Source organism: Chanos chanos, chromosome 14, assembly GCF_902362185.1.
Source record: "Chanos chanos chromosome 14, fChaCha1.1, whole genome shotgun sequence".
Lineage (NCBI taxonomy): Eukaryota > Metazoa > Chordata > Actinopteri > Gonorynchiformes > Chanidae > Chanos > Chanos chanos.
The window spans coordinates 11,078,481-11,104,778 of NC_044508.1; the positions used below are offsets into that span (position 1 = coordinate 11,078,481).

The 26,298-nt window shown below is 42.9% G+C and overlaps 1 protein-coding gene across 8 annotated transcripts in view; it reads right to left on the reverse strand.

Moving 5' to 3' along the window:
- Positions 1-1,562: 1,562 nt before the first annotated feature.
- ptprfa (protein tyrosine phosphatase receptor type Fa) overlaps positions 1,563-26,298 on the reverse strand; it is a 90,495-nt gene continuing 65,759 nt past the window's right edge. For 3 of the 8 annotated variants that reach the window (XM_030792062.1, XM_030792058.1, XM_030792060.1), the window contains 14 exons: positions 23,627-23,787; positions 20,890-21,002; positions 17,691-17,788; positions 12,059-12,182; positions 11,524-11,699; positions 8,725-8,844; positions 8,084-8,238; positions 7,418-7,703; positions 5,454-5,632; positions 2,921-3,047; positions 2,595-2,720; positions 2,259-2,413; positions 1,924-2,059; positions 1,563-1,646 (listed from right to left, as the gene is read on the reverse strand). In XM_030792062.1, coding sequence (XP_030647922.1) covers positions 1,578-1,646; positions 1,924-2,059; positions 2,259-2,413; positions 2,595-2,720; positions 2,921-3,047; positions 5,454-5,632; positions 7,418-7,703; positions 8,084-8,238; positions 8,725-8,844; positions 11,524-11,699; positions 12,059-12,182; positions 17,691-17,788; positions 20,890-21,002; positions 23,627-23,787 — 2,025 coding nt within the window. In that variant the 3' untranslated portion in view covers positions 1,563-1,577. Of the gene's footprint in view, positions 1,647-1,923; positions 2,060-2,258; positions 2,414-2,594; positions 2,721-2,920; positions 3,048-5,453; positions 5,633-7,417; positions 7,704-8,083; positions 8,239-8,724; positions 8,845-11,523; positions 11,700-12,058; positions 12,183-17,690; positions 17,789-18,895; positions 18,929-20,889; positions 21,003-21,725; positions 21,738-23,626; positions 23,788-25,566; positions 25,588-26,298 lie in introns of all 8 variants that reach the window. The other 5 variants (XM_030792063.1, XM_030792064.1, XM_030792065.1 and 2 more) reach the window with 4 other exon arrangements.

The following is a 26,298-nucleotide window of genomic DNA, read 5'->3' on the forward strand; positions in this document are numbered from 1 at the left end:
CTCTCTTTCGCTCTCTCTCTCTCTCTCTCCTTTTTTTTTATTAACAAATAGAAAACAAACCGCATATACAACAGGTTGAACCTTCTCTGTACGGCACTATGCGAACACAAAGTGAAATGAATTGCCTGTCTGGTCCCACATAGCTAACTCACCTCACTTTGCCATTTGGGATCTGGCAAAAGGAACGCTTGATTATAACGCAGAGATCCTCTGTCCGTTTTGATGTGGCTTGTTTATGGTAGAGGACAGTGTCGATTTGTGCCATAGCGACATATGAAGAAATGGCAGTTACTTTTTAACATACCACATATTGACAGCTGAAAGACAATGACTTCATTTGAGGGGATGTGTCCCACTGTTTCCAACTGTTCAGTGAATCATATGTTCATTTAAAACGTTCCCATGAAAGAGCCAAGGCAGCAGAAAGATCGGTCATTTGATAATTTTGGAAAGATAAACGTTTGCGGTTCACTCGGTTGGGAAGTTGATCGCTGTGCCTATGTCAGCCTTTCAGCTTGTTTCTGTGCTCTGTTGTCATCCTGGTTGGGTTCGAGCTTTGACCGGTCTACACACGCGCAGAGTGAACAAAGGCTCTGTCATCACAGGACACCTAAAAAAAAAGCACGTCTTGTGTGTGCATGTTCACCTTGTCCATAGGTCTTCTGTTCAGGCTTGGGGTCGTTCATACGTTGCAGCAATCGAGATGAGAGCCAGAGTCTGTACATGTTATAGCAACTCCAGTTTCATTTCTTGTCTATTCAGCTTTTATAACAATAACTTTAATAAGTTCTATAACTCTGGTAAGTGGTGAATACACTTGAGCTCTTTTACATATATAATCGTTCTATAAAGAATCAGGAGGTGAAAAGGTTTATAAAAGTTGTTTTCCCCTTTCCCGCTGAATTAAGAGTAGATAACCAGAATCATTAAAATATCATAATAATGATAAAAGTAAGAAAATTATAAGCAGCTTGGAATATGTGGTTTCTAATATTAATTTGGGGCATGCTAAAATACATGTCCCCCATGCTAAAAATAACTGTAAATGTCATACAAAACATACATGAATTACAAGGGAAAAATAAACCCCTCAGACAAACAATAACCAGTGTAAATGCTAAAAAAAAAATCATACATAAGAGAATGTATAATAATAATAATAATGGCATAATGATAATAAAAATGATGATAGCGGTTATAAAATGGTATTGACAGAAAACAGATGGATAACACATGCTCTCAGTAGGACGCATACATAGGAGGATGCTGTGTGGTAGGAACACCAACATGGAGCTTTTTCATGTCGTTTTCTTTTTTTTTTTTTTAAGGTTGTTTGTTTGGGGGGGGGGGTGTTTAAGAGGGTTAGTAATGAGTGGATTATGCCAGTGCAGGGGTTCTGCTCCAGTGGAGTTTATCCACCTGAATCTGTTCATCTCTTCCCCACTCCATCTCTTTTTCTTTCCCTCTTTCCTCCTCTGGCATCAGCTTGGTGAGTATGGCTCAGAAAGAACTGGCGGTCTCTCCTTAATGGGGGGGGGCGGTGGGGTGGGGGTTCCTTTGATGCTTTCTAGTAATGGTTACGTTGCATAGTGATCAAAGCTGCCCAGGTACTCCAGAGCTGCCCTGTAACACAACTGGTACTGGTCCTGAAAACACACATTGACAAAAAACAAACAGACACACATCTACAATTAATACCCTCAGACCAATGGGTGTATAGTGTCAAAGGACTGGAAAAGGAAAAGAATGCAGAGGAATTGAAACGGAGCTGAAATTAGCTTCATATTCACAGCCTGTCAAGGCCTGTGGATTTGTTATTCTGTGGTTTATGGTCATCTGCTCTGCAGTCTATTCTGGTCCAGCTGTTCATTATTGGGTGTGATAATTAGGTCAGCCACATGGACTGTCAGTCTTTGTATTTACCTCTGTCTGCACCATAGCAGGTCTCTGTGTGCGAAGCGTCTTGACAGTTTGAAACAGATCAACCACTCCCTCATACCTCATCCTCTCCAGCACTATACTCAGGGTAATGAAGACCCCTGTCCGACCCACACCAGCACTGCAGCGGGACAGAGAGGCTGATTCAGCACACAACCACCCACAAACGCCAAACAAATTACAAAAATACACACACGCACACTCTCTCTCTCTCTCTCGCTCTGACACACACACACACACACACACACACAGACACACACACACACACACACACACACAAATATACAGCCATACCCATAATATTCCTCCTTATCTCTCACCTGCAGTGAACAGTTATTGGTCCGTCTTGTCCAAATTGTTCCTTGGTTTTGTGCACTTGGCCAATGAAATCGATGAAGCCCTCTCCTGTCTTTGGCACCCCTTGCTCTGGCCAATCAGTGAATTGGAACTGCCGAATAGTCCTGGATTGGCCATCCTATAATGACAGTTTGTTTCTGTGCTTAAATGTGCTTAAATGATATATTTGATGTATATTTCTATTTTATACAGTAGCAATTTCATACCACAGTTTGAGAGAGACAGCAAAAAAACTGCATTATGTGCTGCTAGCTAATGCATATTATTACAGCTGGCATTGACAGATGACGGAAGCTTACCCTGGCATCAGTGACTTTGAATTCTCTGAGAATATACTGAGGCATGTTGTACTCGGCCATGGGATCCACAACAAAGTACTGATAACGTGCAGAACGCTCAGCTGGCCAGTACTGATGGCACTTCTCCTGTATGGCACAAATACACAGCAATGGAGTTCTCACAGATATCTTAATGGTAGTTTTGTTATTTATCTGTTTTGTGTGTGTGTGTGTGTGTGTGTGTGTGTGTGTGTGTGTGTGTGTGTGTAGGTGTGCCTGTGTGTGTGCATTTGTATATGCACATGCATGTGTGTGTGTGTGTGTGTGTGTGTGTGTGTGTAACTCACTCGGCCCATCTCTCTGAGTTTGGTCAGCATCACTACAATAGTAGAGTTATGTTCCCACAGCATCCTCCAGAAGTCCTCTGTGGTCTCAACCAGGGGTCCCTGCGTAGCCATATAGGCTTTCTGTTGTCTGAGGAAGCACACAATACATTTAACTCAGTAAATGTACATGCACATCCACAGAAATCCACATAAAACACAAACTCTCGTGCGTGCTCCTCTGCGTACGTGCGGCATAGTTTCAATGGACTAACACTGGAGGGCAGTGTAACATCGCACTGACAAATACGGACGCCTTTCTCTTAAGATCCTTGTGTGTACACATGCATAAGCATGCATGCACACAGGCAAACACACCCACATGCTTGTACATACAAACAGAGAAACAAATATGTGCATGTTGTGAGAAATCTGTTTCTGATTACAGACTATCTGTGCTATAGAGAACTATTCGAGATACAGATAGAGAGAGAGAGAGAGAGCAAGAGAGAAATAAAAAGACAGACAGAGAGAAAGAGAGAGAGAGACAGAGAGAGCTATAGATGAAAAAGAGAGGGATAAAAGAGAGAGAGAAAGATGAGACACAACCATAGGAAAGTGTAACTGAGGTAAAAAGGAGCACACAATGAGTGAGGGGCAGTGGTGGTGAGTCCTCTGTTATCTCTATACGTGTGGAAAAACAAGCAATGCCTCTCCTTTCTTCCAGCATTGAAACCATTATCACTGCAGATATACAAAAAGCTACAATTACACTGAGCAGAGACATTTAATCTGTTTTTATGAAGTCAGAGTCAAGTTTTGGGGGAGTAGAGTGAGGGCTAATGGACACTTGGCAAGCATTTGTGTGTTAAGTGTCTGCAGTGCATTCCCTAGGTAGATGCAACAGTTAGCTGATGGATGAGGCCAGGCTTTCACTATAATATGAGATGCTTTGGGGACATCTGAACGAGAGCAAGAGAGGAGCCCTAATCCATCTTCTTCATCACCCTCATCATCCTTTCTTTTCCCCTAAAATGTCATGACAAGAACTGGACAAAACCACACATGCTGAGGCTGGAACTATACTCTCCTGTTTCCTGTCTGCCAGAAAACACTTGGAACAGACACTTTAATTACTGCAGCGAGAGCTAGGGTGGAGATGAGAAATAACAGAACCAACATCTTTTCCTCTATCTTCTCTGTTCTTTCCTCTCTTTCTCTTTCTGTTTTCTCTCTCTCTCTCTCTCTCTCTCTCTCTCTCAGGTGGGCCTGCCCTGAGGGCTTCATTATGCAACAGGCAGCAAATTAAAGCTCCCCCACACAAACTCATCAAGAGAGAGAGAGTGTGTGTAAGAGTGAGAGAGAGATTGAGAGAGAAAGAGAGAAAGTGAGAGAGAGAGAGAGAGAGAGAGAGAGAGACTCCCTCTTTCACACCGTTATTCATTACGGGGATTACAGCCAATTATGCTGTTTACACTTCAATAGAGGAGGGGCCTCTCAGGGACTTCTCTGATTGGCTGTTAATTTGATAAGGGACAATAGCAGTGTCTGGCTCACAGAAACCACCCCACTTGCCAACACTCCCAAAAGCCTTCTCCTCTATCATTATAATGAAAGAACGGTAAGCTCTCAATCAAGTCTAGACACTGTTTTCAATGTTTCTCCATGCTGGAGATAGCCGTTGAAGCAGACTTATGTCTGGCTGTATAATGGCAGCAGGAGAAGACACTTAAGGACTTTTATGGATGTTAATATGGCACTGAATTCAGAGAAATGAATAGTTTTTTCATCGTCCAGATGTTGCGCTACTATTTCTCTGGCTTCCTCCTCTGGAACCCCTGCCTTCTCCTTCTTTTTCACTGTCATGGTGCGACTCCAATGGGGTCGAGAGGAATTGCGGGTCTTTGTGACGGGTAATCATTTCATCGACACCTCTGCTACTGCCCAGGTCCTTCTGTATTCTCCTGGTCCCGGCGTGGTTCCGACAGGGTCGAGAAGGATTGTGGGTAACAAAGTCATTGTGATAGGTAATCATTTTATTTCCCTGTGGAGGTCTGTTTGTCAACTGTCAGGTCTCGCTTGCAGCGAAACCAGTCATTTATTCAGCAGCGACAGACAGTGGAGGGCTTATGGACAGCCCTGCCAATAAGACCAATTTGTCCTGACAACTGCCAGCACAATAGGATAAGAGGCTGGGAGACACCGGTGAACCAGCCGGACCCATGATTCTCAGCTGTCAGCTCCAGGGAAGCCAAGGTTCCCTTTCAGCGAGCGCATCAAAGGAATAGCTGCAAAGCCCGGGAGTCCCACTCTGCTTCAATTTGAGAAGACCCTCTCTTTTTTTTTTTTTAAATGTCTGTACACTCTGTTAATGTTTTTTCTTTGGAGTCTGTCACTCTCATTCTGTTCTCCTGACTAGCCTGTCACTTGTGCCTTACTGTAAGAAGATAGTTTTCAGTTACGTGAGACCGCCTCTCTCTCTCTCTCTCCCTCTCTCTCTCTCTCTCTCTCTCTCTCTGTGTCTCCCTCTCCCTCTCTCTCTGTTTCTCTCTCTCACCTGTATCCATCAATGAAGCTGGCGTTGATGTAGTCCGACCCCTCCACTCCTCTGATTGGCTGCAGGCACACGCGGGTTGACTCAAACGGCATAATGTTCACCAGTCGGTTCTTGAACTTGTTGCACGGCAGGTTGGCACTGATGAATCGTGAGGTATGTGCTTTGGAGTTGGCCAGTTTCTGTGGAGATATAGCCAAAAAAAAAAAAAGCATGGTCAAATAGAGGGATCCCGCACATTTTTTTTTATGTTTTTTCAAACGCTGTCCACACAGAAAAAGGACTAGCTCTAATGTTTATCCAAGCCATCTGCCTTCTCCATAAGAACTGTGCTGGACTTTTTAAAGTGCAAATAGAGTCAATCTCTTCTCTGTGGTAGGATGTGTGTGGAGGCTTAGTGACAATGGGGCTACAGCTCATACAGATGCCGGATAAATAACATCCACGAGTCGGATGCCTTTGTTCTCAAACTTCAAATGGAACCCTCACGCCTCTGCTCTAAAACTGCTATATCACATGGAGGCATGAGGGAATCGGTACAAAAGCTCTCACACAACTAGGACATGCTTGCATACTGAAATTTACACATTCAGGTGATGCAATATGAAAAACAAAGCAGACACTATGGAGCCCTTTTCCCTGGAGGTGCTACCTTGCTTTACTTCGCTGACGAGCCCCAATGTGATTTTTTTTTTTTGCGGGCTACGAATGAAGAGAACTGTCAGTTTTGGGATTCTGAGCAAAATGAAACCTGCATTATCACAGTATATTGCAGATGCTGCTTTCAAATTTACAATTACTGTGCCAGTAGAACTAAATTGAACTGCAAAATTTGCGTTTTTTTCCCTCAGGAAAACCACTGGGGTAGGTTGAAGTAGTGCTGGCAATGGAGTGGTATAGCACAGCCTGTTTCCCGGGTTACAGTGGTAAAGCTTGCACTCGATGGGGTTTTCATCAGCAGTCAGTTCAGCGAAGTGCTCTCCACGTACTCTCTCAATCACTCTCAACTCAGTGCATCTCCATATTCACCCTCCTACCTGACTCATTTTTTTATCATATCCTTTCTCTCTTCTGTGTTCCTTTGCTGATCTTTGTGTCCTTTTCTTCCTCTCTCTCTCTCTCTCTCTGCTGATCTTTGTCTCTTTTTCTTCTCTCTCTCTGTCTCTCTCTCTCTCTCTCTCTCTCTCTCACTGTCTCTTTCACACCTCTGGTGGGTCTGGTAAGCCAATGAGACACAATGATGCTCCTAAAAAATTCATTTCATCTCAGTGGTTACCACCCCCCCGACACAGGTGTGGGCAAATCCGGTCCTGGAGGGCCATGGTCCTGCTATTTTTCTTGTCAACTAACTAAATACAATCTGTGATTGGCTGAAAAGCGTGCACAACTGTTTTCAAGGTGAAAATCAACAGGTAACTAAGAGGTGAAAACAAAAACCGGCAGGACACTGGCCCTCCAGGACCGGATTTGCCCACCTCTGCCCCAGTGTCATCTCTCTGTACCACTCATTTTCTTTGATTTCCCACTGACTCCTCTACTCCCAGCACTGACTCTTCTACTCCCAGCACTGACTCCTCTACTCCCAGCATTGACTCCTCTACACTTAGCACTGACTCCTCTACACTCAGCGCTGTCTCCCCTACACTCAGCACTGACTCTTCTACTCCCAGCATTGACTCTCCTCTCAACAGAGTTCATGGCAATACAACCTCTCAGCTTCCAAAGAACATCCCAATTCATCATAGCACTCAGTTGTCTGTGTATGAGAGTGCTGCACTCCAGCAGTAAGGACTAGCACGACCATGAGAGAGCTACTCAGCATTGAAGGGGAGATACAACATCTTTACTATCTACGACTGACTAGCAATACACTTATTTGGGCAGGTTCTCCAAACTGTAATGTTTTGCTGAGCGAAGCACAACACTTTGTCAGTTTCTACCATTTGGTTCCTATCAGTGTGTCTCACCTTAAACTCAAGTTCCATGGAGGTGACGGTCTCTCCTGGGGGCACCTGGCTGAGTTTCTGGATGTGAGCGTAGAGGTTGCGGGCGGGGACCTCTGTGTTACCGCAGGTCACTGCCTCTAGCAGAGCCTCGTGGATGAAGATGTATTGGTCCTCAGTCTGCACCATGTAGTTACGCTGGGCTCGCATGCAGGTCACGTGACCATAGATATCCACCGATTTCTCGTGCTTCATGCGTTCGAGCATGGCGTCAATTACGATGAAGCAGCCCGTTCGACCCACGCCAGCACTGCCGGGAGAGACACCGCCGTTTAGATCCGTAATTAATACCAGAGGTTTTCTCATCTCCCAAACACACAAGCACACACACACACGCGCGCGCGTACACACACACACACACACACACTCACACAGACACACACTCACACACACACACACACACACACACACACACACACACACACACACACACACACAGACACACACTCACATACTTTAGTACCAAGGGCACATGATAATAAAGGCACTACTAGACAGAGAAGCATTAAGCCTCCAAATACTGGTCCCTCCCAAACACACACACACATGCACACATGCGCACACACACACACACACACACACACACACACACACACACAATCCTTATTTGAAAAGAAAGATGCATATTACCTGCAGTGAACTACCATAGGCCCAGCGTCGGGTGGATTGCAGGCTTTGACCCTGCGAAGGAAGGCCAGGATAGGTGTGGGATACTCAGGGACTCCGTGGTCAGGCCACGCCATGAACTGGAACTGTCTGACCTCACGCTTTTCACTGGAGCCGTTCTGTTCCAACAGAGAGGAGGCCAAAACATCAGCACAACACTCCCAGTAAACTGACATCTCTCATAGTCATTCACAATCACTACTAGTCACTCGATGTCAATCAACAACTGTCAGTCATGACCAGACACAGACGGCTAATTAGTCACTATCACACAGGGCAGGGGTCTCAAACTCCGGTCCTGGAGGGCCGGGGTCCTGCTGTATTTCTTGTAGATCAACTAAATAGAATCTCTGATTGGCTGAAGAGTGTCCACACCTGTTTTCAAGGTGAAAATCAACAGGTAACTAAGAGGTGAAAACAAAAATCGGCATGACCCCGGCCCTCCAGGACCGGGGTTTGAGACCCCTGACATAGGGTTAGTAATAGTTAGTAAAAGTTACTTACTATTATATGAGCCATGCTCACTCATAGTTATGACATGTTTCTGTGCTTGGTTTTTGTCATTCGTGTTCAGTGCTCTAGAAGGCCAATAATGGGATTCTTACCTTATACAGAGCGAATGTGCGTACACTGTACGTGGCCAGCTCCACCGTGTCCAGCATGGAGACCTGTATCATACCGTAGGTCTCTGTGCCTCGACTGGGCCAGTACTGGTCACACTTTACCTGCAGGCGAGACACGCACACACACACACACACACACACACACACAGAGTTAAGAGTCAAGGTGAGAACAAGAAGTCAGGTAGGTCACAAGATACAATGAGAGGCCGCTTGTATGAAAACGCTCCAGCAAACATTCAAATGTTTACACAATTTTTCACATACTTCTAGCGCAGGAGATCACCCCAGATAATTCTGAAAAGCATAGTTGTATGTCTAAGATGTATACCAGCTAACATTGGTCAGTTCAGTGGTATACGCAGTGGGAGTATTGAAAATATTGAAATGAATGGAGAAGCAGAACCAGCCAAATTCAGACAAATATATCCTATTAAAAACTGAATTAAAATGCTGAATTAGAGGTACAAGGCAAAAGTAAAATACATTTTTGCTATCTGAAGAAGAACAAGTGCAAGACTGACTTTAAATTAAAAGTAACCCTTACGTATTAAATTTGGAGCTGGACTGTTAACGGTCATGTTTTCACGTTGTGGGGTTAGATTTAAGGGGCTTGGGTTGGGGGTTAGGGTGATGGAGTCAGGGTTAGAGGTGAGCGGAGCCTTCCAGGGGAAAGAGGACAGATTGGTTCTCACACGCCACTGCTTCTTCACATGTGCCCCGGCGAGTCGGGCGGGGGGGGGGTCCTGCATGCCAGCTGGCACTGAAGTCCGGCCCGCGGGTGTGCGTACGTGTCGGCGGGCGTGTGTGTATGCGTGTGTGTGTCTGTGTTTCAGGCTGAAGGTCCCTGGCAAGAGCTAGACAGATGGGGACATCACGCTACACAATCACAAACCCATTTAGGGGACATGTCCATAGGCCCTGCCTAATCTCTGGCATCTTAGAAATGTGTCTCAGTTATACTCCAAAGCACATGGACACACACATGCACACATACAGACACTCATACACACACACACACACACACACTCAAGGGCATCAGTGTTTGCGGTGGACAGCAGGGTGGCCACCTGGACCTGCTATCTGGCCAGCATACAGGAATCTCTCTTAGTAACACAACTAAATGCTACCAGGGCAGAGGACAAAGTGCACACCTGCATTCATCTGGTGCACGTACACACACAAACACACACACACACACACACACACACACACACACACACACACACACACACACACAAATCCATGTACTTTTATTCTCCAGAAACTTCATCCACAAGCTTCATTCAGTTTAACTTGCGTGCGCACATACGTGTGCACAAACACACACACATACGTGCATATGCGCACACGCGCACACACACACACACACACACACACACACACGCACGTACACACACACATTCTTATACAGATTACTCTGAAACCACTTATCCTACTGCTCCTACAGTTACCGCTTCTCCTGTCAAGCATGTGAAACTATGTTCTTCATTTTTTGTTGATTTAGACCATTTACTGAATATCTGAATATAAATGCAGTGTGCATTTCTGCATGCCGTCAGGGAGAATTCTTTTACATAAACATGACTCTAATGTGATTCTCGCTCCAGGAGATGAAACTCACCTTATATATTTATGAGTTTGGAGAGCCACATAAAGTGTGTGAGAGAGTGGCCTTGTGTGTTGACCTTTGCCTCATAGATCGCGTATATTTGCTTACTGCTAAGCTTTTATTAACATACATTAAGACACTCGAATAAAGAGTAAATATAAACGTATATTAGCATCCCTGATTATATACTGTGGCTAAGGAGGGGTTTGTTCACTCTCAGGGTGGACAGCTGGTCACATGGCAGGGGTGTGACACGCACCACATGCCCTCTCGCTCTCTGTAGCTACATATACACATATTCATATACATGCATTCATACACAGATACACACACTTCATGCCTCCTGCGCTACTACAGGGTCCTAAACCTTATTTCCTGTGTAGTGAGTGGGTGGAGCAAAGAGGTGAGGTAAGGTGGTGCTGGTGGGCTGAGACAGGCAGGGATTTTAGTGGTAATGTGTAGGTTTTGCAGAAGTCAAAGTCAAAGGCCATTTAATAAGAGAAATTGAGCTTTCTGGCAGAGCAGATAGGAAACAAGATGGGTGATATTACCCATTGGGATGAGGGTCAACCAATAAAGAGCAGAGGAGAGACCCAAGACTCTCTGAGTCCCAAATGCTTTTTTTTTTATTATTATTATTCATAGTGTTCAAGAAAAAGCATATCACCATCTCTTTCCTTCTCTTTCTCTCTTTTCTTTCTTTCTTTCTCTCTTTTTTTTCTTTCTTTACCACCTCGTATGTCCTTTCTATGTGTCGCTACACCAGAGCATGTGCTTAGCAACTTTTCAAGCACACATCTGAAAGTGTAAATGAGCCAGGGTGAGTGAGAGCGTTTATGTGTACATGTTTATTTATGTGTGCCTGAGGAGATAAGCGTATGAGAGAGAGAGTGGGTAAGCGTGCGCATTAAACTGTGTGTGTGAGATGGATAGGGTAGGTGTGTGTATGCATGACAATGTGGTTGTATCTGTGTGTGTGTGTGTGTGTGTGTGTGAAAATGTGTTTATGTTTTTTTTTTTCTGTGTGTGTATGGGTACGTGTGTGTGTGACAGAGGGGGGGGGGAGAGAGAGAGAGAGAGAGAGAGAGAGAGAGAGAGAGTAGGTGTGTTTGTGCTTGAAGGTGTTTTTGTGCGAGAGAGCGTGTGTGTTCTGCGTATGCGTGTATACTCACTCTGGATTTCTCCTCTAGGCGTGTCATCATTACGATGGTGCTCGTTCTCTGTTCCCACACCATCCTCCAGAAGTCACTAAGTGTCTCAGGCAAGGGGCCCTGTGTGGCTATATAGGCGTTCTGCTTACGGTAGCCGTCAATGTAGTTTGCATTAATGTAGTCACTGCCTGGTACACCTAAAGCACAGAATTCACAAACAATAACAGTGAAGTAACAAGAGAGACCTATTCATATCATCATATATTTCATATTTTCCATTTCTTAAAAATGTATCAGAGTATCAAAGTATCATCCCATGCGGTTTTATAACTGTGTGTTTGCATGCCCCTTGTAAAGTTCAGGAAAGCATAGATACAGTCATTCTCACTGTATGCTGGAATATCTTTTTGATGAAACTATGAAAGTTAGGTATTAACTTAACTAGTAGGTATTAGGAGCTAAATATGTAAAGAGACTACGCAATGAACTACCTACAAACTCTAGGTGAGTAGAGGTGTTGTTTGTTAAGTCTTACTTTGAGAGTTGTGATACTTACCATCAACAGAGGCTAAAATGACTCTGGAGTGGTCATATGCAATCACGTTTGCATAGCGGTTCTTTGGCTTATTGACCTCCAGGTTAGAATGTTCCCAGGTGAACTGTTGACCAGGATCGATAGACTAAAGGGAGAGAGAGAGAGAGAGAGAGAGAGAGAGAGAGAATAGTGAGGAGAAAAAATCATAGCCTTTCCACCTTAATACATAGTTTAGTGTGTGGACTCAGGGTCGTGCTATGTTTGTTTGCTTGTTTGTGATGGCTGAGCTCCCCATCGATCTCTGGCACTTGACAAAGGCCCTTGTCCAGTTCAATAATGCCATGCAATCAACTGGAATTTACTATTGACCTTCCTGTTATAACTGCTGATTTAACATTATCTGTGAGCTCACACACACACCTCAATGCAACACACACACACCCACACACACTGCTCAAATGCAAATGCCCACCACAGATATGGGATAAACACACACACACACACACACACACATACGTTGATAGGTCCCAAACCAAACCAGTGGAGGCTTCTCTAAGACTACAGATGAAACAGTGTTGAAAAAAGTTACAAAAAAACCCCCTACAGCAATCATGGTTTTCTTCTTTTGAAACATTAAAATGAGGTCGTTATCCTGCCACAGACATGAGGTCGTTTTCCTGGATTCAACTACTTACTAGTATTACAATCTGTGAAACAGCACCACCCTCAGCCCAGGTGACAAGATGAACTTCCATAAATTCACCACCATAGATATTTTTGTCCATTGCCTCCAATGTAATTACCTCCAATGTAATTCTAGATCACCTACCCGTGGATTGTCTCCCCTCTGCAGTTAAACGGACTCCTATGACAATAAGTCCAACCCCTGAAGCAGAAGTTACCTAATGTAATAGGCTACAGTGATGCACAGTCTCGGCTTGAATACGACTGACACAAAACTCTCTGAACAATCACTGCCTTCGTTAATCAGTCATCATTTTCACTTGTTCGATCAGGTGAAGCATTCATTGAATTGACCTTGAAAGTGGTGACTGGGGAGGGCTGTGGTAACTTCATAAAGAGGGCAATAAACACAACACAACATACATAATTTGTTTAACCTACATTTCATAGGCTGTATAGTTTTCTGCCAGTCTAGTTAAAGAAATCTTGTTTAGGATTATTGTTTATTTACTGCGTATTTCCAAACTTAATTTGGTCTGCAAGAGCTAGTGCAAGCTAAGAAGGTTATTGTTAGCTTGCTAGCAGTGCTGTGTGTGGTGGTCTCTTGTTTGTATGTTTGTATGTTTGACATTTGTATGTCTTTGTCAGTGATTTGTTTGACAAAATGCAAACTTTTTAAAAAAGGAATATGTTTTTTTTTTTTCCCATTAACCTTGTTTTCTGTCTTGTCCTGTCTTACGAACACCCCGCTTGAGGCCTGTACCTTGACATGGTGAGTGGGTTTTCAACTAAACAGATCTTGCTTTCTCAACCAAATAATCTGTTTAGCTCTCTGATATATATGTGGTACACATTAGTTTTAACGCCTCTTTTTTATTTGTATGTGGTTGTCCTTTGACGTTGACATTTAGGCTGTACAATGTCTTCCTATTTCTTATACCACCTCTCCCCTTTTTCAAAGAGGAGGAAGCATGTTAATTGCCGGGGGGGGGGGGGGGGGGGGGGGGGGGGGGGCTTCAGCCGCCAGCCGCCACTGCCCCAAACGTATTTCATCTGAAGGAGTCATTTTATGAATCTGAGACACCATTTGAGAAAACTCAACACTGCATTATTTTGTGTAGTCTAGTCTACCACTCACTCCTACAGTGACTTACAAAAAAAAAGGGTGCTACAAAGAATATTTCATTATTTCAAAGACTGAAAAAGACTGCTTCCCTGATCCGTCTAGCTTCCTCTCCCACAGAACCAGCTAGCATAAGGCCGCCCGTCTGTCACGATAACAAGACTGCTCTTTAAACATGGAACATTGCAAATCTTATTTAACAGCATGTTAAGTAAAACCCCCTATGTCACACACCCAAAAATTTACACAACAAATCAGTTACCACTAGTGTAAGTTTTATGACGGGTGTGTCATTCACCTCACATGCCACCATTCTACTGCTTACGGCGAAACACACTGACGGCCCCAAACTGACGAAGAATCGAAAATTCCGCTTTTACAACGTCACGCCTGACTCTGTGTTCCTGAGATACTAAAGTCAAATTTCATACAGAGTGCTGAGCTAGTCACGCCAACAATCCTGTTTGCATCCGCACACATTTTTCAGAAACTTTCTCTGTGTTTTGATTTGCATTATCCTTACCGGTATGGTGCCGATAACATTTGGTTTACTCAGAGGCTCTTCAGTTTTCATTTCTTTTTGGCTTATAATTCGAAAAAAAAAAAATCATTGCTCCTGGTGCAGCATATAAATTTATGGACCTGTTTTACTTGCAATCTGAGAGAAGAGATAACTAAAGTAAACTGTTCTGCATTGTCACGAAACATGTTCAGTTCCATAGCCCTTTGAACTTGTATGTTTTTGCGAATATACATAGAACCACAGCCTTTTTTATGAAGCTACATAATGCTCAACCAGAGAGCAGAAACCCGGACACACGTGTAGGCCTACACAGACTCTCTTTCTCAGACAGACACACACACACACACACACAAACAGATACACACACACAACTGGAACATAGACCCTGACTCAGTCACCCGCTGTCATGAGATGAATGGGCATATCAGTGGTAGCTGACAGATTGTGCAAAAAGAGCAAGAATGAGAGAGAGAGAGACAGAGAGAGAGAGAGAGAGAAGGAGGACTCAAAGCTGCTGTTTACTGTTTTTCTCCCAAAGACTCGTGTGAGCGAGCGAGGTAGTGACAGACTCCACAATGAGCCTGCGTTGATTCCCATCCCTGGTGAGCCTACACAGGCTGTTATTTATGGCACCTGTCTTTGCTTAGGCGAGGGACACGACCACGTGAGTGTTTTTGCCTGAGCAACGCTAAATCGCTAGTCATTCCGCATCGCCCCAAACGATTCTGTGCCTTTTCAGAACGCTTCTTCTCCCAACATGACAGCTTTATCAGGTGAAGCATATTAGGATATTCCTTCATCTGCCAAAATGCCTGATTAACACTTCTTGTCATCCCCGTGTGCTTCATTAGCAATCAGCCTGTAAAGATGCATTGTTTGTGAGTCCCAGTCCTAAATTTGTCATCTCTGGCTGTCTCCTCTGTTCCCTGAGCATATGGTCTCACTGCTCTGTGTGCATCAGCAAGAGTCTCATCACCCCCCCCTAACACTCAAACCCCCATAGGCTGCAGGGTCAGAACTTGTCCAAGTCAGTTTCACACAACAGATGACTAACACTGTGTCTGATAACAAGTCTGCAGTAACTACGGTAACAGTCAATATTTTGATGATGTTAAATAATTCATTAATCTGTGTTGCTGTGACTGTCTCTCATACGCATCTTGAGTGAGAGCTATTCAAATCATAATCACAATTAAGTGGCCTAATACATGTTCACCTATGCAGTTAGTTTCCTGAAACTCCTTTAAATAAACTCATCTAATTTGCACTTATGGGAAATGCTATAATTGAAAGTGGTGACTGAGGTAAAGAAAGACTGAACTAGTCACCACTGAGGCTTGAGACGAACTCTGTGCTTAACTAAAAGTGTTATATCCCCATTTACAAATCCCAAGAGTTTGGCACACTGTGGAAAACTCTTTCATTATTCAAACAGAGAACCATGCAAGTATTAGACTGAGAGAGAGAGAGAGAGAGAGAGGGGTGGGAGGGGGGCATTGCAGAAAAAGAAAGAGAGAGAAAGCGAGAGAGAAAGTGACAGAGAAAAGGGGAGGGGGGGGGGGTAGCTCTCATTTCTCTATTTTCCTATTTACTTCAATTTTACTTTCTCACGCTCATTATTTACTTCGGCTAAATTCACTGTGAATTTCTTCTTTTATTGCTCGGTTATCATCCCGAGTTCTTTTTCTCGTATTCAATTAAGGGCATTTAATTCAGTGGCTTCTGCTCGGGGAGTGGCAGCGACTATATTAAGGTTGTGATAATTTAAGCAGTGATAAGAGCCCTGTCACGTGTGCCACGCGGAGTAAACACCAATCGCTGCCTCGCTTATATATCAGAGCCAGAGATCTAACAAGCCATGCTAATCTCGCACTGCACAACTTTTAATGGAGCCATAATAAACCTTTAATTTCAAGCTCTGACGCACTGTGAATTGGCTGATCTGATGAGGCAAGAGTTTGTGCATGTGTGTGTGTGTGTGTGTGTGTATGTGTATGTGTATGTGTGTGTGTGTATGTGTATGTGTGTGTGTGTGTGTGTGTGTATGTGTGTGTGTGTGTGTGTGTGTGTGTGTGTGTATGTGTGTGTGCTTTTATGCAGTTTGAGGAACTGAAGTTTTACATGGTATGTATTAGAAGGGCTCCACGGCATTCGCTCTTTCCTCTTAAATTTCTCTGTTATTGAAAAATTCATAAGATCTGCGTTGATAAAAGCATTAGGGATTGGAGGGATAAAAACAGACTTTTTCAAACTGAATTATTCCTTCAGCTGCATTATTACCACATAAATATTCGGGTACCAGGGCAGTTTATTATAGTAATTACAAAATGAGTCAGCACTGAGTGAGCACATTTGAGCTACAGACATTATCAAACAAGCTCTTTGACGACTGTCAAACAGAAAAAGACAGCTTTCATTGCAAGTATTAATTCAAATCCCCATTACCTTCTCTTGGTTACGTGCAAAATGCTGGGGACACTAAAATATTGTTTTGAACATTGTCTCTGAACGTCAGGTCATAGTGAGTTCAGAGTACAGCTCCTCTGCTGGAATCAGCAACAAGCACGGTCAGTAGAAAAAAAGAAAAAAAAACACAGAAAGCCAGAAGTTGTTGGAAAAGCTGTTTTATAATGGATGTATCTCCTCTCTTCCCCTCCCTCCCCCTTAGTAAACACAGAATCCATCTGTCCTAGTTTATCCTTGCTGAAATTCAGCACTTTAAATGCAAATTACCCTCCTTTGTAGGACATCAACAAGCAGTAATCCCTCACTGAATTTTACAGTGAGGTAAATGCAGTGGAATGATATTCTTTTGGTGGAGTATTAACAGGAGCCTCACGTCAACCTTACGCATCACCTCATCAGAGGGTACGACTATTCAGCACCACATGCAGAAACCCCCTGCTCCCAAAAATAAGGGTGGAAAAAAGAGAAAAATGGAGCAGAACAGAACGACAATTCCAATCAAGCTCACTGGTTTAACTGAATGAGGGATAAGGAGCACAACTGCAATAGTAAACAGAATGAGCCTATCCAAGCATGCTCAAGGCCTACTGGTTTCTAATAAGCTTTTAATTATAGACTGATGTCTACCTAGGAAACAGTGTGTAACAGGCATGTTTAGGAAGTAGGACTTTATTCTTTCTGAATCGGTGACTCGCAGAGGTTGGCACAGATAAAAGACCAACTAAACGTTTGACCACAAAAACCTGCAGTCTGACTGACTGACTGCGTATCATAAACACAGTGTGAACGTTAATTAGACCAGGTGCCAGTGCCTTAGCTGACTGATTGTTAGTTTCAAGTTTCTTGAAGAACGGTACCTCATATTCCTGTGAGAAGCGTAGCCCGTCGTTTGCCTTCAGACGCTCAATATGGTCTGCCAGCTCACTGACGGAGATTGGCGGATGCTCTCTCATCCCTGTGAATGACAGGAAGAGGAGAGGTTACCATACGTCTCTTTCGGCCAAATCTCGAAATGCTTTCAGTTAGGTGGCCCGATAGCGAAAACTGCACACACATGTGCATACAAGCACATTCAAAAAGATGGTGCAACCAGGTGAGTGATGCATGTGTGTGGTGAGGCTGCAACAAGCTGACGGAGTAGAGAGAGATACATAGGCGTACATAAAGAAAGAGAGAGAGACAGAGGAAGAGAGAGAGAGAGAGAGAGAAAAAGAGAGAGACAGAGACAGAGAGAAAGAGAGAGAGAGAGAGAGAGGGCAAAGTTTGAGAGTTTAAAACATCATGCTACGTGGCCACACTGGTGAGAGTAATGTGAGCAGCTGAATGGACATGCCCATTGGTTGGTTGGGATCTTGAACACTAACAGGAGAGAATGGGAGGGAAAGGCCTGCACTATGCATAAAATGCATACATCCACACTGAGTCTAAACAATTGGTTACTGTATTAATTAGCTCATACCCTACAGGTCAGTTCATGTCACCCTCCTCCCACTCCCATTAATGCAACCAATCACAGAGCTCTGCTCAAAGTTCTTCCCCCCATAAGCCTGTAGAGAGGAAGTGGGCCATGACGGGCAGAGCAAATAGAGTGCCACTAGTGTGAAGTGGGCGTGGCCTGGATGACACATTGGGCAGCTGTGATAGAGGGAAGGGTCAATGGTTGAGCATTGTGTAGCTTCATAAAAAAGGCACCATGTCGACATCCTTTAGATGTCTAGGACCAAATAATTCATATTTTTTTTTATGAATTACCGCCATACAAGCAATTTAGTATGGTACACAGCAGGATTTTGTTTGAAATAAAATAATCAGGATCCCTCACCTAAATTTGAGAAACTTTACAATATATTTTTAGACGAACTACAAATTTTGACATCTGAGAATAGACAAAAACTCCTGTGTATTTTATGTCCATGCCAACAGTGTCACTTTGCAGTTAAGGGAGAGATCTGCTGTGGAATGAGCTGAGGAGGATGAGAAACAGGGGGATAATTAAAGAGAGAGGGAAGAAAACAGACAGGAAAACGCCAAATGAAAACACACAGGAGGTGCAGACACTAACTTGGAGTGTTTGGACGACTGGGAATACTGGAACCTGTGGAGAAAAGATGGGGTCAGAATGGATACATTCATCAGTTACCCAAAGCAGACCTCCGAGTACAGTGAGAGGGAAAGAGAGACAGAGAGACAGAGAGGGAGAGAGAGAGAGGGAGAGAGAGATAGGGGCAGGCTCGGTAAAAAGGGAACCAACAATAAAATAGGAGAACTAAGGGACCGGAATATAAAAATAAAGCCAATCTGCAGTTATTATTTCTACCACAGTGATCATAGAACAGTGCATCTAACCATGTAGCTAACAGGTGAACTTACATGTCAGATTTCCTTCGAGTTCACATCAACAGAGTGAGCCTTCCTATCCACCGTTCTTTATGAACTCTTTCTTGAAAGCTTTTTTGCTTTGAGGATAGAATGTTTCATATTTAATTCTAAAGGGACATTATACAAGCCGAAATGCTTGTTTCTGTCACTCCTGTCTTGTTGTATGCCACTATTTGGAGAAACAAAAAATTTAAATTTAGAGTCAGATGAGAGAGTAAGGAGGAGGGAGATCTCAGAAAAAAAAGAGAAAGAGGGAGTGAGAGGGGAGAGAAAGAGTGAGAGAGAGAGAGGGTTTCTCATCCATACATACTCCCATGGAGCGAGATAGGGGGAAGAGAGGGAGGGACAGAGAGAGAGAGAGAGAGAGGGAGAGAGAGGGAGAGAGAGATGAAAATATCAAGGGGAAATGAGAGGAAAAAAAGATTAAGACTGCCTCTCCAGTGAGTCATTCCATTTAATTTCTCTGTCAAGTTCAAAGTTTGGACTCTTCAGGATGAATTTCTTTAATTAGTTAGTTATGTCTGAGCAGCACATAGAAAGAAAATGTCTCCGCAGATGACATGGGCAAATTCCTTCTCAATATTCTTCACCTTGAAGAGAGGGGTGACTAATGCCCTATTTCCATGTATGAAGGCTAGCCATGGACTCCCTTCCACCTTTAAAATGAATCTGCTGCGTTGAATTCTGAATTATACAACTGCAATTTATGCTGAGCTTTGCAATCTGCTTTTTTTTTTTTTTTTTTCTTAACAAGGAAGGGTCAAGACTTTTGAAACAACAGTAACAGAAAATCATCTTGAGAGACTGTTTTATAGTCTATACAAGTTGTCTTGTCTCTCTCATAGTTGTTACTACGTAGTGCTGCTCTGAAAATATGCTATTTAATCTGATTATCATTCTAAAAATGTAGCAATGAAATTAGTCCAGGCACCAATCACTCTTACTCCACTGACTGCCCTCTGGTTAATTAGAGGTCATCTTTAATATTTGGCAGACTCAGTCTATTACTTTTTTCTTCAGTAACCATTTTATCCATTGACTCAGCACTCAGGAGTCTCAACCACACAGACAAATGACTTCACATTTTATCTCATTAGGAGACACTGCAGCTACCTTGCATTGGACGGATATCCAGTACTTTAGCTACAGCAGTGTGTATACAAATAGTCTTAAAAGTGGAAGCTAAGAGCTAGTGTTCGTAAACAGGAGCTCCATGATTTACTTCCCACAGTTTTGGTAGTTCTCTGAGAGGGCGGAGGCTAAGAATGAAAACTGTGAGAACTTTCCAGAAGTTTGTTAGACAACTGGGCTGATCTTCATGCTATAGACGAAGCTGGATGAAGGTCTAGCTTCTAGAGACTGTGTAATAGCAGCAGACAGACAGACACTTAGAGATACTCAGACTATATGTTGAAGGCTATCTAGAGAAGATTCAGTCAAAAGCTGAATTCAGTCCCTTTGGATACAGTGTTGATGATGACATCATACATATGTTGCTTTTTGATTGGAAGAGTAAAGACCATAGAATCATCACTCAGAAGAGTGTACCAGAGGTCCTGCTCTTTATGTCTGAGTACTGGCAGTCAACAATCAAGTTATGGTGAATCAGTCACTCCCTGAGCCCATCACCGTCGTGAGGAGATATGCTTGTGTGTGTCTGTGTGTGTGTGTGTGTACCTTGTGTTTGATAGTTGAGTCTCCTCATCTCCACAGGATCACAGGAGTGCGCCAGCAGAGAGTCCTTCACTCCTGCTGAGTGTTCGTCTTTCACTGAAGGAGATGTGCGTTTCCTGGAGAGCAGAGAAACCAGACGTGTGAGCACTAATGCATACATGTAATCATAAAGACAACCAGACAGACAGACAGACACACAAACACACAGATACACACACACACACACACACACACACACACACACACACACAGCAGGTGGAACTGTTTACATGTGAAATGGCTCCTTCAGTACACGCACAGCTGTTAAGAGTGTGAGGTGGCCCAGTTTTGGGTTGCGCTCATTTAAACCTCTAATTTCCACCACAAGGGTGTGTGAAAACAAACAGACTGTGCAATTAACTCGTCAGGCAGCTGACAGATATGCAGACTAATTACAGACACACTCTTCTGCAGCTGTCATACAACTACAACATGACACACACCAACAGAAGCATTACGCTAACATGCTAAAATCACAGTGTTGAGGCCAAGGTTAAGTTTCATATGTTTCACACAATTTTGCTAATGAACTGTCTATATACCAAACAGAATTTAAATACAACCTCACTCACACGCAGCAAGTCAATCCAACACACTCCCTGTGAAGGGTGATGACATGGTCTAGACAGCACAAAAACTAAAATAACTGATTGTATTACTCTTTCGAAGTCTTTACATTAGCGGAGTTGAGGAAGAGTAAATAAGAAAAGGAAGAGACTAGACTGAAGGGCATGAAAGACAAGTCTGTGAGCAAAGCCGGGGGAAAACACTGTGGAAAAAAAAACAGAAAGAGCACCCACCTCTCCTGTTTGCTGTGTCCAATAAAGAAAGTAATGAGAATGCGAAGGGTAGAAAACAAACAAACAAACAAACAAAAAAGAAGACAAAAGTCAGAGAGAAAGAGAGATTTTGAAAAGTACAGTCTGGTGAGATGCCACACAGCATCTCTGTTTGAGCTCAGTATGAAGAACAATAATGGCACCTGACTGACCAACTCTGCTCTGTTCCTCTCCTCTCCTCTCCTCTCCTCTCCTCTCCTCTCCTCTCCTCTCCTCTCCACCACCCTATTTGTCACATTTTTTCAACTTTTCATCTTTTTTTTTCAGATGTGAGGCACTGACATTTGAGAAATGCATTCTGCCTCTGCACGCTGTGAATTTATATTCCTACTTGCATAATAATCCCAAACAATATTTTTCAACAGCATTTTTTTTTCTTCATAAAGCATTTTCTCTTAAGATGCAAGGAAGATGTGGTTTATTCATACTGTGGTGAGAGATTGAAGGGAAATGTATGGTTATTTCATATGCATGTTAATTTTAACTGTCTGGCTTTCATATCTGAGAATCCTGTAAATGGAACAACTAGAGAGAAACTGGAACAGCAAATGACAGATAATAAAATTTGCCATGTAGATATTATATACAGACACTTCTAGCAAAAATGAAATAGACAGAAAAAAAGGTACTTCAGCTTTCTCTCCAACGTCAAAGGAGAAGACAAAATAATTTAAACACGGCAAACACTTGACACTCTGGGGATGGTCTTGGGGAGAGATTTTATGTCTGGTGGTTTGAATCTGTTTGGATTTGTGTTAACTCAGACTTAGCCCAAAGGAGCCACTATATACTGCTGCAAAGGTCACTGAAACGATAAGTAAAACCTCCAGTAAGAAAAATGATAAAACACTGAGTACAAACAGACAAGACAGTTGGTAACAGCGGAGATGGGATTGACATTATTATAAAAGTTGATGACCAGAGGACTTCTCCATGGACCTCTCTGGTTTACACATCTTTGGGATTTTCAGACTGTTTCTCGTAAGAAACGCTTCCTTTATGCAATTCTAGACTGAGGAGATGGGATAGACTTAAAGAGTAAGTCTAACCATAAATTAAATTGTGCTTTGAATGGACAATCTTCACTTTGAGTGTGGTGTATTTTAGGACAACGTATAATCCACCTCTGAGGAAAAAGGCTTAGTTTAGTTCTAGCTTCGTTTTCCTCTCTTTCTTCCGGCAAATTCTACATTAGATGTTTTTTTGTCATGTCAGAATGAGTCAGCATTTTTGTATGTGTCTGGTTGAGGGACTGGGACCATCCACATACTGCTGAGAGAAAGCCTGGCTATTTTTACCCGAGAGCAGGGAGAGAGGGAGCTGTTTTATCTTGGATAGAACTCAATTCTTGACACTAAAGCACTAAGGCACTTGAGGGAAAGATGTTCTGTACACAAGCATAGTTAGCTCTTCTATAATTAAGATGCACCAGGGAGAACAAAAGGTTACTCCCTTTGCTTTAACGGACCTTTTCCATACCATTAAACTGAACACAGTTTGTGCATCTTGGAAAGCGAATTTTGCTTAAAGAAACTGTCCGGTACGTTTGAAAATCGTTTCTGGAAATACGTTGAATTTGTTGTTGCACTCAAATTTCATCTTTTAGGAATTCGTCAGTTTTAATTGCCTAAATAATATATGCACACAAGAATCCAGATTCTGAACTGCCAGCTATGTTGTCTGTTTGCTTTAGTGTCAAAAACAGTGATTGCAACAAGAAAATTAAAAAAAAAAACTTGTTCAAACAAATGACCCTTGTGAAAAAGAGGAAATATAGCTAAACAACATTGTTGTCACAATAACACATAGTAATTCTTCCTTAAAATAAAAAAAAATTTAAAAAAAGCTTATGGATGCCTTACCTCTTAAATAGCAGGATAGCAATGACTGTGATGATGATGAGGATGACAGCAAGGACGGGCCCCATCACCCAGAGCATCTCTGGGTCCTCTGGATGCCTGGACATCCCACTGTGCAGTTTCACTGTCATTGGGTCTGAATATGGACTCGCCACAAATGTCTTCTACAGAGCAGATAGAACCAAGCAACAGAACAACGAGAGAGAGAGAGAGAGAATGCATACCTTTAGAATCAGCATTGAGGAACAGCTACAACAACTTAAATGAAATCAAACTTTGTTTCTGTGTATAACACATATTCAAAATATATGCATATTGGTTTTTTCTAGTGTCTCCAAACCCATAATAACCTTCTTTTCCTCAGGTAACCCTGTTTCTGAAATATGTTAATATGTTTGTGTGGCAAATTCACTTCTCACTCTCCATAGAAAAGGCATTTGCATTTAGAGCTCAATGGATTACATTTAATTCCTCTCAGGTCTCCTGATCTACAATCAGACTTCCAAAATGAAGCTGACACGAAGGTGAGACATGTGTGGAGACCTCTTGTCATAGGTTTCTGTACAAGTCAATCAGATTTCCTCCCAGAAATGATTCGGTACAAGCCCGAACCAATTATAGTGAAGCCTCTGTAGGGTGGAAAAGCTTTGGCAAATCTTCAAAGCGGCCACATCCACAAGCCCTCTGCCACTAACTTGGAGCCTAATCGCTTTAGCAACACATCTTAGCCGACGAACGAGTGAACACAGCAGAGGTAGTAAGAAAAAGAGAGAGACGAAAAGAAGGGAAAGCATGTGTTGAGGAATGAGCGTACAGAGGACACATATTGTTGGTCTTTGTAGACACATTTCCGAATTGCTAAAAAGTTTTACCGTGTCTTATGGATTTTTCCAGAACCCTCAGAAAACCTGGTATAGAACCCAGAACCAGAAAATGGCTCATTCCATTCAAAAAAATGAAAAGCGCTGGATAGCTTTGTAGAAGAGAGCAGATATATTCCCAGTTTAAAGGGAATGTAGAAACAGCACATACTATGCGCTCAGTAAGGGGGCGAGGGTTTTCAAAAAGAGGTTTTGATTGTATGGCTGTTGAGGGTCATTCTGCAAGAGAGGTTGACAAAGAGCTCAGGTACCATTAATATTTACTTTGTTGAGTGCCACCTCCCCAGGGCACAAAGTCCCTCGATACTGTTAGCACAGAGAAAAAAAGAATCACCCACTCAAACATGACCCGTGACTCTGTCCCTGTCTCTCTCTCTCTCTCTTTTATGATTCTCTGGATAGAGTTCTAACTGTTCTAGAGCACTGTCATAAGAGTTTAATTGTTTTAGGCTATTTCTGTGTTCTCAAAACACAGTTAAAGTAATGGGACAATATTTCAGGAGCAAAATTTTGTCCAGGTGTTTCTGAGCTTCTAAAAACACTCAAACATTCGCAGAACGTTCTAAGAACGTTAAATGCTATGAAAGGTTATTGATTTGATGAGACATTCTTAGAGCGTACCCTTGTGGTGTTGAGTGTCTTGGGGACACAAGTGGTATTTTATCCAATTGAAACAGTTCTGTCAGCTTTATCTACAGGATATACTGTATGTTTTTACCCTTTCTGCTCCACCCTTACCATTCTCTTAACGTCTTCTTTAAGCACTGCAGTATTCTCCACTGTGTCTATTCATTCATTAGTTAGTACAGGTTATTAAAAAGCCATTACAAAAACAGACATTCCATTATAAATTTATCCAGAAGGTGACTGGAATTTTACAGTGGTCGAAAAACAGATCTCTCATTTTCACCTTGATGAAGTTGTTTGTGGAGCAGGGCATGCGCGTAGCCCCAACGAGCGTGTCATATAATAAAGTTAAATGGATCAATTTGCTGGATGTAATTCACTTAAAGTGACTGTGCAAAGCCCTCACTTTGTGTTAGCCCTGACAGCCCATGGAACTTTCACTCTATTAGCGCCAGACTAAAAATAGATGTGCAGCTCCAGATGTACGGCTAACGCTAAGGCCAAGCTAACGCTGGGCTAACATTAGTCTCTGGGGTAATTTAATGTGGAGGATTCTCGGCAGGGAGATTCTCTTATCCAGTTTTCATGAGGCACATAGCGGAGTTGAGAGGTCAATACCTTCGGATCATTTTGTCTCCCACCCTCCTCCACCCACCTCCTAATTCTGTCCCTTTCTGCGTCTCTTTTCTCTCCTTCTTGGTCTCTCTGTCTTGTTCTCTTTTCCTTTTTTTCTCTTGAACTTTTTGATTCAGACAGGAAAACAGAACAGTGACACGCAGACTTTAAGTTATTTTGAGAAATGGCGGCAGTCATCCCTCTTTGACACCACAGTCAGAAAAACACAAAAGAAAAAGGTGCACTTAGATATTCTCAGAGGGGGTGGGGGGGGAGTGATCAATTTGAGTAGCACTATCTGATGGGAAACACGTCCAACAGAGTGAATAATGCTCTTTCCTTCACTGCAGCCAGGCAATTTACAAATGCAACTTTGAGAGAGACAGAGACAGAAAGAGAGGAAGGGGGGGGGGTGGGAGAGAGAGGGAGAGACAGAGGGAGAGTGTTTAAGCAATCGTGACTTCACTTATTTATATCTCACTTTCTTTCATTATTCCTTTTATCCCCCCCCCCTCTTCTCGTCCTTCTTTGCTTTAAATGGTCCTGCTACTC